Below are 17,404 nucleotides of genomic sequence, written 5' to 3' on the forward strand. Positions count from 1 at the left end.
TTGACAATGAATTAAATCACATAATGGCTAATTAATAATTTGGTCAACTTGAATAATAAGGCTCATTTGAATGGTATTAATGGAATGAATTTAGATAAGAATTTCTTTTTGAGATATTACATGAATTTTTTCAACATCATGGATAGGAACATCTTCATTATTCTTTGTGTTTTTCTGGGACCATTGTGATAAGTTATGCTATCTTGTGTTTTGATGATTTGACAAAACTTATTCGAGGAACCAGATATGTTTACTAAGGGAACATATAGGGACCGGTACGTAGTCCGCTTGACAAAGTCCCTTGCATCGTCGTATACCAATTCTACAATCTTTAATATGTATCGATTGACCTCAAGAATCACAGCTAGAAGATAAATGCGCTTGCTGTGAGGTCAAACCAAAGGTTGAGTTGTCCCTATCCATTGTCACATGATCCTCACCTGCTCCCCAATGTATATACAACATGTTACAATGATTAACCTGACACTTGTAAATCTGAAAATCACATTTCTCTCAAGTGCTAGCCGCCGCTGCTCTTAAGGTCCTCTCAAGAACAAGGCTGTTTCAAACTCAAGGACCAGATCCCAACACTGAAGATGTTTTAAGTCCTTAGGTTTGTTGAGTCTTATTCATTTGTTCTTTACTTGTAATCCTACACTACTTTTAAGAAGTGCCAAGTAGGACATAGGTCAACCTTTGTGGGTTTGTGTTCTTGGCTAGATTTATTCAAGTTTTGTTTGGGTTCTTGGCTAGAGTTAGTCAAGATTTGTCTTTGCAATAGAGTTATTGTAAAGTGCTTACAATAGAGGTATTGTAAGGGAAGTGATTAAGAGTTTAATTCTGGGTTGCAAATAGGTTGTAATCAAGGTTCGGTTTAGTGAAGTTGAAATCTTCTTGAGAAAGGCCGCGTTTTTCATCAGCGTTTAGCGAGTTTTTTTCATAAATATCTTGTGTTATTTCTTTTTTTTGCTTTGAACAGATGTAACCCGATTTTCTATAATGTTTGGTGGACTCATATATTCTATCACATTGCTAATACTACTTGATGGTAACTTCCAAAACAGGACATTGGATTTACCATCACTCACCAGGCTTTCACCACCCCTGATGGCCGGGTATTTGTCGTTGACCCTATCTCGTATATTATTTAAATAAAATAAAATAAAAGTTAAAGTACAAAGGAGAGGGTTATAAAACCGAACCTCCATGGCAAAAGCGAAGAAAACCAAGGAGAATTAAGAAATGGGTGTTGCCCATAAACATCGAAGCTTATTACAAAAAGGTCTCATGACCTGATAAGGATTCTGGTATTAGAATCCTACTGCATTAAGGGCCCTTAGCCAATTCCTTTTTTATGTGTTCTTATACTAAAATCCAGCTCTATTCATAAGTATGCTCGGCTAACTGACGCTCTTGGTATTAACAAAGATCTTTAGATATATCAAGAGTAGCTCTCGTTTTGCCATCACGTTAATCTCTCTGAAGCAATGATAAACCTTTCCATTGAGCTTATAGAGTGATAGAGACTTTCTTGGATTTTTGTAATCCAATCTATTACATAACTTTTCAAGAATAATTATATGACCAGTAATCATATCAACAACTATTTTTGAATCCATCTCTAATAGGACATTGTGACTTCATTTTTAAACACCATTTCAAGTTGAAAATAATGTTATTCATAGCTTTTCAAGTAGAGATTTTGATTTGTCCATACTTCAATAACCAAGAAAATCAAGGTCGAAGCTGTTATTTTTAGGGAGTTTGGTCACTAGCTTACTATGACGGCTTGTGAGTTTTTATAATGTCTTAGGCATTAGATTCTACTCACTCTGTTTTCTTTTACCAGTCTAGTATTATAAAGACTTTTTTACTTGTCTTTTGTAAATCAAGAGAGTTTTTTTATTTTTTATTTTACCCTTATCGCTACCCTGAGATATGTATTCTTTAGTATATCAAAGGCAAAAGACATAGATTAAAGGATGGACTTCAATTTCAAGCCGGAGCTAGATTTGGAGTGTCGGCAGCAGAGATAGTTTCCAAAGTAGGGATTTGGATTTGCGTCTACAGGGTTATTTTTGTGTAAACTTTATGCACATTTTTGGTGGATATAAATACCCTCCTAAGGTTCTGAAAAAGACATTCTCTGCACTTATTATTGTCTTTTTGTGAAGGAAACATTTATTATTGGTTGTTGGAGCTTTAAAGAGGAATCTTGCACTTTATTTTGTGGCTTTCTTCCAAAAAGCTTTGTAAGCATTATGGCTACATTATTTATCTTTGTCTCTTACTTAATGCAAATGTTTAGCTAAACCCATTAGCTAAGGTTGTGGGACCTAATGTGTTAGTTATGTGATTGGGTTTCATATTTATACCTCATTTATATGTTAATGATACATTCTATGAACTCTTCATGCTTTAACGTCCCTTGATGTTGCAAACATCATTTGTGCCTAAGTACTTTCCTTTTGCTTGAGAAAGAAGGTGGAAGTTAGGAAATGGGTTAGATAGCAAGGATTTGGGTCATTAAACCCATCTAATAGCTTGAGCTAGAGATAAAATGACTAACTTGTAGCATATTAGGTGTTTACACTGTCCACATTCTAAGGCTTGAGAAAGCTTAGTAATGATATTTATTAATTTGGTCGAAAGACTTTTGATAAAATTAAGTAATCCATCGTTAATCGCATCTAGACATTTAAAGAGATTGAATTGATACCCACTAGCATTACTTTCCATTGAAACCGCAACCATAGTCCCTTTCTCCAATAGTTTACACCTTATAACAACACCTTTTAGTTATTACTGAACAAACATCAAATCAATTACTATTATATTCCCCTCTCCCTTGAAATATAGACTAATAGTCGAGCATTACACTTGATAAGTATATTTCTTCACTGTATTCTCTGTGGGATTCGACCCCAACCTCATTGGGTTCTATATTTGACAACGACCGCTTACTCCTGATATTTAAGGTGTAATTTGGGCGTATCAAATTTTGGCGCTGTTGCCGGGGAATACTGTCTAGAATTTACTAATTAGTGTAAAACTTTACTTTTAGTCTTTATTGCTTTTCTTATTTCCTTTTTGTTGTTGTGTGTTGGGCAGGCAATATGGACGAGGCTGGTAATCCCATCCGAAATCCACCTGTGGTGGTCATTGAAGAGGCGGCGGGGGTAGGCTATGCGGCCCGCACCAAATTCCCCGCCTCTAATTAGAAATTCGAGTTTTCACGTGACCAACACAATGCTACACCTGCTCAACACTAAGGGCCTGTTTGGTGGTCTACCCAAAGATGACCCGAATAGGCACTTGAGGAACTTTCTTGGGATTTTTTCTACCGATGTGCATTCGGGTGTCTCAATTGAAGCAGTTAATCTACGGCTCTTCCCGTACTCCCTAACCGGGGAAGTCACGGCTTGGTTAGATGATCTCCCGTTCGGATCCATCATTACTTGGGAGGAATTGACCGAAGTATTCCTCAAGAAGTTCTTCCCTCCATCTCGGATGTTGCAACTCCATGACGAAATCAACAACTTTCGTCAACTTCTTGATGAGGCTCTCCATGAAACTTGCATACGTTTTAAAAAGAAAGTGAAAAGCTGTCCTAAGTATGGGTTGCTCGATAGTGTGCTACTACAAACATTTTATAGGTCTTTAGATTCGGTCAACGAATCAGTGGGGAATAACATCACAGAGGGGTCTATTATGGATAATTCTTATGCCACCGTTTGTGAATTGTTGGATAAATTGACCGAGACTAATGAAGCATGGCACACTAGGGATTCGAAAGTAGGTGGAGGAAGTTCCTCCAAAAATGTGTTAACTCGTGAGATGATTAAGAAGGAGGAAGAGAGAGATGAATCCATGGCTAAACTTGTCACCCAAATGGACCTTCTTACAAAACATGTCATGGGTGACGGAAGCAAAAAGGTGAATACAGTAGAATCTTATGAAGGGGGTTCTCTGGATGAGCAATGTTTCCAAATGTATGATGAGGAGGCAAGTTATATCAAAAATCAAAGGGAGGGTTCCCGTCCAAACTACCAAGGTCCGAGTCAAGGATCTTGGTGGCAAGGTCAAGGGAATCAAGATTGGAACAAAGATCAATGTCACTCAAATTGGAGAGATAATCATGACAACAATCAAAGGGGTTACAACAACAACTACAATAATCATCGGAGCTCAAATCCGTATGTCCCTCCAAAGGGTAATCAACAAAGCTCTAGTCAACCGCCCACTAGCGATCTCGCTAGTTCAAAAATTGAAGATATGTTGAAGAAAGTGGAATCCACCGACACCTTTTTCAAGGAGACTAGAGACGAGGTTAAATCAATGGGGCAAGTTGTGAGTTCACACTCCACCTCCATTAAACAATTGGAGTCTCAACTTGGCCAAATCTCAGCTAGCCTCAACCAAAGGCAAAAAGGCTCACTCCCTAGTGATACAGTTACAAATCCAAGGAATGATGGTGATCATAAATATAATGCAATTACTACTAGGAGTGGCAAAACAATTGGGGAAAAGACATTGGTGAAAGAGGATGTGTTGATTGACGATGAGAAAATGGTTAAAGAACCCATGGTTGTTGAAGAAGAAGTGAATCCAAAGAAGATGCGGGCTAGTATTGAAAAGCCCATTGTGGTTGAGGATGGTCCGGAAATTAATGAAGCTTCACAAGGCAAGGAAACCGTAGAGGAGGTATCCAGGGCTTCACCGCCCGTTATGAAGCCTCTTCCTCCATTTCCTCAACGATTAACGAAGAAAGCGGACGGTAGAAAATTTCTCAAGTTCATTGAACGATTAAAGGGGCTCTCAATAAATATTCCATTGGTTGAGGAACTTGAGCAAATGCCCGGCTATGCAAAGTTCATGAAAGATCTTGTGACCAAAAGAAGGAGTCCTGGCCTTGAAACATTGGGGGGCACTCATCATTGTAGTGCAATTGTTACCAAAGCTTTGGTACAAAAAAAAAAGACCCCGGAGCTTTCACAATTCCACGCAGAATCGGTAAATACAAGTTTGCAAAAGCTTTATGTGATCTTGGAGCAAGCATAAATTTAATGCCGCTATATATATTCAACAAGTTAGGATTGGGCACTCCCCGTCCCACCACGATGAGATTACTTATGGCAGATAGAACTGTAAAAAGGCCCATTGGCATTCTCTATGATATGCTTGTGAGAGTGGATCGATTTATTTTTCCGGCCGATTTTGTGATCTTGGATTGCAAAGTTGACTTTGAAGTTCGCATAATCTTGGGAAGACCGTTTTTAGTTACGGGGCGTGCCCTCGTGGATGTGGAGAGAGGTGATTTAAAATTTAGGATGAATGATGAAGAGATCACTTTCCATATTTGCAAGTCAATGAAATAACCGGCAGATATGAGTGTTGTGTCGGTTATTGATACAATTGATGAAGCAATGGAGACAACCATAGAACATGGGCATATAGGTGATATGTTGGTGGCGGTGATAATGAACTATGAAGGGGACAATGAAGAAGAGTTTGAGGAGACGGTCAATGCATTGATTGGAATAGGGTCATACCACCTCAATCCAAAGAAACTTGATCTTGATTTGGAAAACCAAGAAACTCCTCCTGCAAAGCCTTCCATTATTGAGCCTCCTACTTTGGAACTCAAACCTCTTCCTTCATATTTGAGGTATGAGTTTCTTGGACCCAACAACACATTGCTCGTAATAATATCTGCCCGGTTGACGGAGGAACAAAGAGAGAGGTTGATGGTGATCTTGAGAAGATACAAAATACCTATTGGGTGGTGTATTGCGGATATCCAAGGGATTCTGCCTGGTATTTGTACTTATAAAATTCAACTTGATGAATTTCGATTTAGAGCGTATGTTAGCTCTTCACTCTGCAAGGCCCGCATGAAACACTTCCATGATAAGAAGATCTTACAAAGAGAATTTAGCCTCAGGGATCGCGTATTGTTGTTCAATTCAAGACTTCGGTTGTTTCCCGAAAAATTGAAATCCAAATGGTCCGGGCCCTTTGAAGTAACACAAGTGTTCCCGCATGGAGCGATCGAAATTGCTTGTCCAAATAGAGATCATATCAAAGTGAATGGGCAGCGGGTTAAACAATACTTGGGCCTCCCAAATGAGTTGGAGACAAAGAGTATTGAGGAGATCTACCTCAATGAACCGTGAAAGAAAAGTAACAAAGTCGTGCCGCGATGTAAAATCAAGCGCTTCTTGGGAGGCAACCCAAGTTGTTATTTTGTTGTTTTGTTTTGTGCATATATTTTGTTATGTGTGTGTTTTGTTGTTTCAGTGTTTGGGAGCAAACTGGAGTTGTATAAGGAATGACCAAGAGAATATGCCTAAGTGTTGGGAGGGTGAAAAGAGTCAAGGATTTAAAAACAACTTGAGCACACTATGCGGTATCACTGCAGCTTCGCATGTTCAACCTGCTAAGCCGCATGTGAAGTCGCAAGTGTTGCCACCAGAGTAAGGAACTGGCTACACTCTGAAAAGGTTTGCGTTTGCATTGTAGTCACGCAAACATGATATGCGTGATGCATAATGTGCCGCAAAGTGTGCCACAGGTAAGTGAGACGCGGGTCAACTGACCCGACCCGACCCGCTAGTTTTCTTTTAAAAGAAATAAATCCCACGGCTATCTATCAGTTTCAAATTTTGCCCTTAAAGTCGTTCCATCTCCTCTCCTCTCTCTTTCATCTACTAGTTTTGCCTTTGCACAACTGAAAATCATCCTTATTGTGTGTTCCCAAAGATTGGTTGTAGAACAAGGCTTTCATTTCTTCATCCTCTGTGAAATTCAGGTATACACTATTTTACTCTTATGGTAGATGGTAAGAAGATGGGTTAGGCTCTAAAACTTCCTGTTAAGTGGTTATTAATGCTAAGTGCACCTTGATGATACTGTGAAATCATTGATTGGAGGTTGTGTAAAAAAAAAAAAAGTTTTTCTTTTAGATACATATTGGGTGTTGCTACCCACGAATGAGTATTGTGCTCTCTTACTTGCTTGGTAGGTGTTATGGAGAAATCTGAGTACCTAGTGTGTCTGAATTGTCACTTGGGTTGTTATTGCCTACTTCATGCTCGATGAAATGCCCCAAAGACCCTATTTGCTTAAGAAATAGTCGACTTGTTCCGCGTTGTTCTTTCCGCTTGAATTCATCGCTTCTCCCAATGATAGATGGTGTGATGACCTTCTTAAGGGAACAAGTCCTGTGAATAAGTGTGTAGAACAAATCCTGTGAATGGGTGTGAATTAGAGGGAATGACAGTGGTTGTCACACTTTGCGTCACAACATGCGACTCGTATGTCAAACATGCTGAGTCACAATTGTTATGCAAAGTGTGACAGGAGCTTCATAAGATTGAGACTTTGTTGTCACACTTTGTGACACAACATGCGACTCGCATGTCAGACATGCTGAGTCACAGTTGTCCCGCAAAGTGTGACAGCACTGCATGTTAAGTTTTCATTCCATTGTCACCTTTTGCGACATTACATGCGAGACGCAAGTCATGCTATGCGTCACGCATGTTGTGCTCGCAGATGGTGTCACCAACATCAATTCATTTGCTTGGTTTTACATCCGCTTTGTTTATATTTTGCAATTCGAGACATCATAAAATAGTTTCCACTTGTGGTTGCAGGATGGCGAGAACCAACCGATCGAAGGACACCCCCGTGCTGCGGATAAGCAGGCAGCCGATTCGCGTAAGTGAAAGGCTCCAATTACCGACGTCCCTCAGTCTAAAGAGGGGGCGTCTATAGCTCAGGTTACACCACGAGCATCTCAACCAGCTAGAGTAACAACGGGAATGTCGGAGAGTGATATTGATGCAGCGAGGAGGCAAAGAAAGGTTGAGCATGACATCTGATTTGCTGTTGTGGGCTCTAAAGCACTATACTACTCGTGGTGCAGGGTTAATGATGATGGTAACCTCACACAGGGTTTCCATGAGGAGAAACAGGTGAGTCGCAATGGGCTACGGGAGTTATACCCCGGATTAGTACAAAAGTTGGAAGCCCAGCGGTGGGAATCTTTCCTGAACCCTCCAGGAGAGTACTGCCAAACATTAGTCCGGGAATTCTATGCCAATTATGGGGCCTTGTTGAACAGCAAACGAGTGCGTCGTCAACCCAAAAGATCAATTGACCACATTAATTGGGTGCCAGTGAAGGGTGTTGAGGTGGACTGTTCAGCCGAGAAAATAAATTTGTACATCTGTGGGCGTCGAGAAAATGAATTGAGAGGGTAATAACCACCTGCCTCTTCTGAGTACACTTGACGAAAGGAAGTTCCAGCTGAATATCGTGGGTGGGCAGCGACAGTTATTTCTACTGGGACACCAAACTGGATAGATCCGGCAGTTGTCATCCACAAGAGTACCCTCAGCCTTCAAGCTAAGTTGTGGCTGTCCATCGAATCCTCCAGAATCCTGCCATCCAAGAATGATACTGGGATTTCCATTGAGAAGGCAGTCCTAATCGCCTCGCTCATATGAGGGTATCCGGTGAATTTGGAGGACATTATCCAGCAGGAGATAAAGGAACGGGCTCAATATAAAAATACATCTTTGCCCTTTCCTTGCATGATCACTGCCCTTTGTCGGAAAGTTGGGGTTCCCCAGTTAGAAAGGATTGATATACCTTTAATAGAGGATCAAACAATTGACATCACCAGACTTGAACCCGGGGCCAAAAGGAGAAAAGAGGCTGAGCACCTATGGGGATCAGTTGCAGAGCTAGACCCACACATTATGGGCACTCAGAGTCAGAGCACGACTATTCCTGCCACCCACTCAGGTCCTGAGCTTTCAGGCGCTCTGGCAGCAGCTACGGACACAACCCCTTCCACTTCCACGACCACACCTTCAGCTTCAGCACGGGGATCCAATATCCCCAGGGGGGAATGCGTTTGATCTGCCTTGCGGATGCCAAGGTGAACAAGTTGGTGACTGAGCTGCCTGTATTTATCAAGGATGCCATTGAGCTGGCATTGGCACCACAAGTTGCAGCACTTGAAGAAGTAAAAAGAGAACAAAATAAACTGAATGATCGGTTGAAGTCGATCAAACTCCGATTTGAGCGAGTCGAAAGTGGTAGTGCGGAGGATTTACCCTTCATTCGAGCTGATTTGGCACAGGCCCGTGCAACGAGTTGGGAGTTTGACCCGTCTCACATTGGCCCTATCTTACCTTCAGCGGTAGATTTTTTCGCCAAAAAGCCCACTGAGCCACAGGATGACCTTGCTTCTGAGAAAGCCGAAGAGGAGGCAAAAGAAGAAGATGAGGGTGAGCATGAGGGTGATGATGAGAATCGGAGGTTGGATAAAGCTCGTAAGGAGGCCTTGGCGGCTGGAGTTGATAGAGATGATATAGACACCATGGTGGGGGTGCAGAGGTAGATAGAGGAGCAAATTGGGACCTTAGGCACAGATGGTGATCCTGCACAGTCCAGTGGGACTGGTACGTCCGACCCAATTCAAGAGCCATTGGGTGGGTCGCCTGACCTCACACCACTATTGGAGGCAATCCCGGCTATCCAGATTCATGCTTCTGAGGTTGCATGTCCGGACGCTTAAGGCGTCCCAGGGAGCTCCTTACCTCCTTATTTTGTGTATTAGATGCATATGAGGACATTGCATATATTTTTGTTGGGGGTGGGGTAGCTCATGTAGCTCATGCTTTTGTCGTTATGGGGTTTTGAAAATCAGAATTTTATAGCTTTTGGTTAAAGTATTGCAAAGCAACTTGACTTGTATAGTGATGGTTTGATCAGTTATAGCATATATATGTTCAATTGGTGTGATAAAAAAAGGTTTTCTTTACATGATTCACTTAGTGACATAGTGTTTCATTGATAAGTATGTATTTTCCGCGAAGGTCTGGTTGGGAAGTATTTAGAAAATAGTGTAGTAATCCATGTGCTATGTTTGTGAGGTTTTTATCATTCTTGTCTTGTACATAATTGTGATCTAGAACTTGCCCGAAAAGTATATCAAGGCGAAATCCTAAACTACACCTTGCTTGAAAGAGGATATTAGGCTTTCTTTGGATCGTTACTAAACCTTAAATTGCATAACCATTGCATATTCTTCCCTAGTCAACCTTTGAACCTTAACTCCTTTTCTGTCGTAACAACCATATCACAAACCCTACCCTTTTGTCACATTAACTCATCATTTGACACCAATCCTCCCTAAGTGATTCGGAAACGCAAACGTTGGTCAAAAGGCCTAAGTTGGGGGTGGCGGTTGGAAATTGGTGAAATGGAAGTAAAAAAAGAAAAGTATATATATAACTAAATAAATAAATAAATATATATCTGTGTGTGTATATATATATATATTTAACGTGACTAATTGTAAGTAATAGTTGTCCTTTACTGAAAATATTGGTTATCACTGATGGGTGGCATGAAAAGATAGAAAAATAAGCAAAATTTCAGGAAGGAAGCGTTGTGGTATTGCTTAGGGAGGTCTCAAGTCACTCTTATCCAAAATCAACCCTACCTTGACCTTGAGCCTTCATTACTACCCGCAAGTCCTAATTGATTTTGAATGAGGTGTGTTTACATTAGTGGAGAAATACTTAAAGGGCAAGCCTATGGCATCGTATTTGTGTACTTGTACATATTCTTGGAGTGTGAGTTATTCTCTTCTCTTTCGTCTATTGTCCCATTCATTATTGTGAATATATGTATTCTGGGACTTTCTTTGGTCTTTTGTGAGGGCATGTGGATTACAAAGCTTGATGAAAGAATTGTTTCCTGACTTAGCATTCGAGGCCATTTCCTTAAAGCAAAATACATTGCACCACCGAGTGAAATGTTTGGTTATTGCTCAACTTCTAAAAATGTGCACTGTTTTGCAAAAAGTAGAATGAGGGGTAATCATGTCCCGAATGCATGCTTGTAACTGATTATTATTACCATCGTAGCCAATGTTATCTTTGAAATACTTGAACACCTGTCATGTGTTTCGGTTGTGTTTTAGTTGCTTGAGGACAAGCAAAAGTTTAAGTTGGGGGTGTTGATGAGCCGCGGAATTACGGCACATTCGATACTTGTTCCTTAGGCTTTTGTGACTCTTCAAGCACTCTTGATTTTACTTTTAGCATGTTTTTGTCACTTTGTAGGGAAAAATATTCAGAAAGCATAACGGAGCAAAATGAGGCAAAATAGGCCAAGGACACACTTTGCACAACATGCGAACCGCATGTCATGTCTGCGGATCCACAATTGCACCGCATAGCATGACAGGCCACTGAAGAAGAGAGATGAAAGGTTGCACAATTTGCGAGACCAACATGCGACTCGCATGTTAAACTTGCGATACTACAGTGTTAACGCAAACCTTGTCCGAAATCTAGGAAGCCTGAAGTCAAGAGCATAACATGCGGCTACTGAGCATGCTTCGCGTCTCACATGTTTGTCTTGCGACACAACATGCGAGACGCATGTTGCGTCTGCGCATAGGTTATTTTTATCTAAACTTTATGCACGTTTTTGGTGGATATAAATACCCTCCTAGGGTTCTAAAAAAGACATTCTCTGCACTTATTATTGTCTTTTTGTGAAGGAAACGTTTATTATTGGTTGTTGGAGCTTTAAAGAGGAATCTTGCACTTTATTTTGTGGCTTTCTTCCAAAAAGCTTTGTAAGCATTATGGCTACATTATTTATCTTTTTCTCTTACTTAATGCAAATGTTTAGCTAAACCCATTAGCTAAGGTTGTGGGACCTAATATGTTAGTTATGTGATTGGGTTTCATATTTATACCTCATTTGTATGTTAATGATGCATTCTATCAACTCTTTATGCTTTAACGTCTCTTGATGGTTGCAAACATCATTTGTGCCTAAGTACTTTCACTTTGCTTGAGTAAGAAGGTGGAAGTTAGGAATTGGGTTAGATAGCAAGGATTTGGGTCATTAAACCCATCTAATAGCTTGAGCTAGAGATAAGATGACTAACTAGCATATTAGGTGTTTACGCTGTCCACATTCTAAGGCTTGAGAAAGCTTAGTAATGATATTTATCAATTTGGTCGAAAGACTTTTGATAAAATTAAGTAATCCATCGTTAATCGCATTTAGACATTTAAAGAGGTTGAATGATACCCACTCACATTACTTTCCATTGGAACCGCAACCTTAGTCCCTTTCTCCAATAGTTTACATCTTATAACAACACCTTTTAGTTATTACTGAACAAACATCAAATCAATTACTATTATATTCCCCTCTCCCTTGAAATATAGACTAATAGTCGAGCGTTACACTTGATAAGTGTATTTCTTCACTGTATTCTCTGTGGGATTCGACCCCAAACTCGTTGGGTTCTATATTTGACAACGACCGCTTACTCCTAATATTTAAGGCGTAATTTGGGCGTATCAGTGACAACGGGGTAGAAGGATTTAAAGTTTGCTGGACCATATTAGATCCCCAACGGATCCACCGGGAGCGGCACTAGTAGCGCCGGTCGGTGTGTTTTTATGTTCGGCTGCTAATTGAGCATCTAAGTATGGTTTTCCAGCACATCCTCTCGAGTGTCTATCTAAACCACCCATCCCTCCCGCCTCTTCACTGCTTCCGTGTTGTTTAACTCCTTTACATTTGTGACAAATAGCCTGAGTTTTAGTATTATCTAAAGTCATGAATTTCCATACGGGACTAGTTCTAGGACGTTGCACCTTAGGCGGTACCCCGAGTAGGAGGTTTAGGGAGAAAATCAGCTCCAGACTGATATGTAGTTTGAGTTGGAGCTTCGGTAACGGGACTAGTAGGTGTCTCATTTAAATCTAATTCCTTTCCTTCTTCTACTTCTAAATTTTCAAATTCATAAAAATCTAAATTACCATAAGCTCTATCTAAGGCTTCATTTTGTAATTCTAAATCTTCTGGAATAGGAGGAAAATCGGGAGGAGAAAAAAGATCAGTTTTATCAACATGAGTGAAATCCTCTGTATTGTTTCTAAGAGCCTATTTGGATGGGCTTAAAAAAAGCAACTTATAAGCTGAAAACAGCTTTTAAGCCAAAAAAAAAAAAAAATGTTGGGGTAGCCCAACTTATTTGTTTTGGCTTATAAGCTGTTTTCGCTTTTATAAGCTGCTTTAGATAAGCTAAGCCAAACGGGCCCAATTATGTTTTTGGATTTATTTTAAGCATAAAATGACTTTAAGCTTGAAAGTTGCTCCAAAATTCAAATATTACCCAATTCACCAAAATAATAAGGGAAAAGACATGTTTTAACCCTTGAACTTGGCACGAAAACTCACTTTAGCAACTAAACTTAAGTTGTATTTATATACCCCCCTTAACAACTTTCATTTCAATTATTTTCCACCTCTAATGCTGATGTGGCAAAAAAGAAAAAAGAAAAAGAAATTTAGGCAAGTAAATGACATAAAAAGATGGGCCCACTAATATATATATTATTATTATATAATAAATCAATAAAATTAAATAAAAATGGGTCTTTTCTCTTTTTTCTAACCACCCCCCCGGGTCCTCTTCCCCACCACTGCCACCTCCACCACCACCACCACCACCTCCACCACGGCTACCACCATGGAAGTATATTATTAACCAGTCACTTTCTTCATTGTTTAACAGCATTATATCCCCTTCTTGCACAATATAATCTTTCCCCTCTAACCTCAACTGCGTACACAAAGATAAATCATGTAACCAGCTTGATCTATTCTTTGTTTGCACGGGTCGATAAAGGGCACAAAGAAACATCTCATTTTGAAGTCTTTGGATTCAAAGTCGGGAGATCGGTAATGACTATCAATATCCAATTACATAAATAAGGATTATTAAGGGATCCGACATGATAATGAAGTGGTCCACTAATTCTTTTTAAAAAGGTTCACTCAAAGAAATGTTATCCGATCAATACTAAATACTAATCGAAATGACACCAAAAAACAACCATGGATTCTTTACTTGTTGACTCATCTTCATCCGAATTCATGAAATGGAATGGTCGTAGTTAGGAAGTGGATACGGTGACGGTGTTCCGGCCCACCACCACCGAAGATGGGGTGCAGAACCATGGGAAGGGTGTGGAGGCGCGGGCAGCGATGATTATTAAGAAGAAGAAGACGAAGCAGATCTGTAGATGGGGAATGCGGGGCTGTGGGGTGATGAACAAGAAGAAGAGGGGGGCGGGGGGCGGGGCGGCGGCGGGGGGGGGGGGGGGGGGGGGGGGGGCCAAGAGTGGGAAGTAGATGGTGGGTAGGGCTGTGGAGGGCGGAATAGTGGGGTGGGGGAAGAGGAGCGGGTGAAGAAGAAAGAGAAAAGGGAGAAGTGGAAGAAGAAAGAGAAAGAGAAAAAAATGATAAAAGAAAAATAATTTTCTTTTGGGCGGCGGCGGCGGCAGCTTGGGCGGCAGCGGCGATGAGAAGAAGAAGAAGGAAGAGAAAATGGTGAAGAAGAAGAAAGAGAAAGAGAAAAAATAATAAAAGAAAAATAAAAAATGAAGTGTTGGTATTTTTTGACATGGCAATGACGTGGCAATGACGTGGCAACGATGTGGCAATGACGCGGCGCGAGTGTAATACACCTCCCATTGTGAGAGTGATATTATTTTTTTAGGGTGGAAAATAATTGAAATGAAAGTTGTTAAGGGGGGTATATAAATACAACTTAAGTTTAGTTGCTAAAGTGAGTTTTCGTGCCAAGTTCAAGGGTTAAAACATGTCTTTTCTCAAATAATAATAATAATAATATTTCACCAAATATTAGAGAGATGTAATTGATAATAAATATTAGAGAGAGAGATAATTGATGGATGATTTGTGGGAAGATGAATAAAAATGAAGAGGTATTTATAGTTTAGAATTTGGATTAAAATGCAATTTATTAAACTTTGGGGGTATTTTTTTTTTTGGGAGAAAAGGGACTCCAACGGTTGAAAATCAGACCGTTTCGAGTCCCAACGTTAACATTTTTGTTGGGCCCAACAGTTAGACAGTCTTTTAACTAAAAAAAAAAAATTAAATTTTTCGGCGGGTCGGGATCGGTCAGGCGGTTCAGTATCGGGACTGACAGGGATTTTCCTGCCCGTTCCCCCGCCCCCTACTCATCCCCCTACCCCCTCTACCCGCTCCCCCATAGTTGACCGGGACAGGGACGGTCCGGTGCCGGACCGGGCCGGACAGAGGGCAGGACCGAGATTGTCCCGTCCCCACTGACATCCTTATTAAAGACCACCAATTTAATGGACAAAAATTAAAGACCACCCCAATAAGGACATTCCTGCGAATTGGCCTTTTTTTTTTAATTTTTTAAATCAGCCCACGTAATAGCAATTGATTAAAACAAAAGCTGATAAGGGAGCATTAGAATTCTAAACCAGAAATGGCTTGACTATTTTTTCTCATAAATCCAATGAAAGCTCTTTGTATCACTCTCCAACCGTTATTAGAAGTAATTATACATTCATGAGTATTAAATTGTATCTAATTTGTTATTTACTTTTAGACCTTTCTAATTAATTCTCTGCTTGACCACCCAATTTCCCATCTAACTATATATAGTGGTCTCTGATTTCATCCCAACTACATTATGGTAGTTTCCAAATCCTTTTTGTCTTAAAGAGTATTCTTGAAATTAGACTAAATACCAAATGTTTCAGCAAATGGTCCTATATCCACACTGACACATAACAGAAATAAAACAGATTAATTACGTTTACAATAGTCGTAACCTTTAGTTGGTCATGACCAAAAAAAAAAAAATTCTACTGGCCAATCAAAAAGACACATCAACTTAGTGGCTGTTTTATTTCAGGCCGTGTTTCAGTTTCAATGGCACCAAGGCGGTGAGGAAATCCCAGAGGCGGAAAATCAACATCGGTGAGAAAGTTCCGACGTAAACTTTTATTTGGTACCTTACTTGAATATCTGTTTTGTCCACTGACTTCTTCTGCTTCATGCTTTTGGAACATCCCTACCTTATTCGCATACATATATAATTCTAGTAACGACAGTTAGAGTTAAATAAAATTTGGGATATTATATGTATAACATGTTTATGGAACAAAGCAGATTTCAAGATTTAGATTTCGGAATTGGGCCAAATATACCCCTGTACTATTGGGAAAGAGTCAAATATACCCTCGTTATACTTTTGCCTAAATATACCCCTATCGTTATACTATTGGTTCAAATATAATATACCCCTTCTCCGTTAAAGTGGTCTAATGTGGACATCCAATCTTACGTGGCACTAACAATTCGATGAGGCGGATGCCACGTGGCATTCCACCTCAACATCCCTAACCCATTTTACCCCGCCCTCTCATCCACTATTAAATTTCCTTCCCCTCCACCACCATTACCATCGTTACTGCCACCATGACCACCTCTTCAAATTCCAAGTAACATCATTAAGCAGATTTCAGCAATGTTTATGAACGATTTTAATATTTCTATACAAAAAATAAACAGATTAAGAGCACTGCAAGGTAAAACAGACTAAATGCCTTTGTTCTTCGACCAGCAAAAACTTTTTCTAATAATCAATATAGGGCATCCATTTGAAGGTACAAAAGATATGAATGATTTTGTAAATATCTAAAGATTGAAAGGATGAAAGCTTAGACTAGCAACAGAGAACTATATATTGGAAGCTAAGTTGCATGGACTCGGGTACGGGTATTTGATACGGGTGCGGATCCAGTTATGGATACAAGTGCGGGGATTCAGATAAGAAAATTCAAAATTATTAAAAAAAAATATAAAGCTATAAAGATTTTATAAATTTTGAGAGATATTCTATGAAAAACTTACATGTATATTATTCTTCTTTGTCATTTTTCTAAAATATTTTCAATTCATTCTCAAATTACATGTTAGAAAATTATGTAAAAAAATACTATAATTTACAATAATTTATAATTTATATTATTTAAATGTCATATGAAAAAATGGTGTTCCAAGAATAATCCGTTTTACAAAGGGGTCATTTTTATTATGTACAACTAGCAAATTTGTCTGCACTTTCACACGATTAAAAATATAAATTAATTATCAAAAAATCAACATGTTAATTATGAATTTAGAAATTATCCCTCTATTGTATAAGAAAAATATAGTTATAAATAGCATAAACATTTATAAATAGCATAATTAGGTGCCTTTCAATTATATGTCACAAGTAGCATATAATGGAAAATAAAGGGGACAAGTAACATATAATGAAGAATAAAGGGGTCATTTTATTATTAGAATTAAGAGTCTGCTTGTTCACGTGTCTTCTAGTTCTAGGTCTTCTTCTTCAATTCCCCAACTTAACTTACAGATCTGTAAGTCGTAGGTCGTCTCTCTTTCAAGTTGGTACAGATCTGTAAGTTCCACAGCAAGTTCTAGGTCGTCTCTT

At 39.5% G+C, this 17,404-nt stretch overlaps 1 protein-coding gene across 1 annotated transcript; it reads left to right on the plus strand.

The window, feature by feature from the left end:
- Positions 1–3,249: 3,249 nt before the first annotated feature.
- LOC132034854 (uncharacterized) lies at positions 3,250–5,061 on the plus strand. The gene has a single exon (XM_059425201.1). It carries the CDS (start codon positions 3,250–3,252, stop codon positions 5,059–5,061), a length of 1,812 nt encoding a protein of 603 aa, XP_059281184.1.
- Positions 5,062–17,404: the final 12,343 nt, after the last annotated feature.

This window comes from Lycium ferocissimum, chromosome 10 (assembly GCF_029784015.1).
Source record: "Lycium ferocissimum isolate CSIRO_LF1 chromosome 10, AGI_CSIRO_Lferr_CH_V1, whole genome shotgun sequence".
Lineage (NCBI taxonomy): Eukaryota > Viridiplantae > Streptophyta > Magnoliopsida > Solanales > Solanaceae > Lycium > Lycium ferocissimum.

What these genes read in the sequence shown, in the direction of transcription:
- LOC132034854 (XM_059425201.1), top strand. Translation starts at nt 3,250, where the DNA reads ATGCTACACCTGCTCAACACTAAGGGCCTGTTTGGTGGTCTACCCAAA.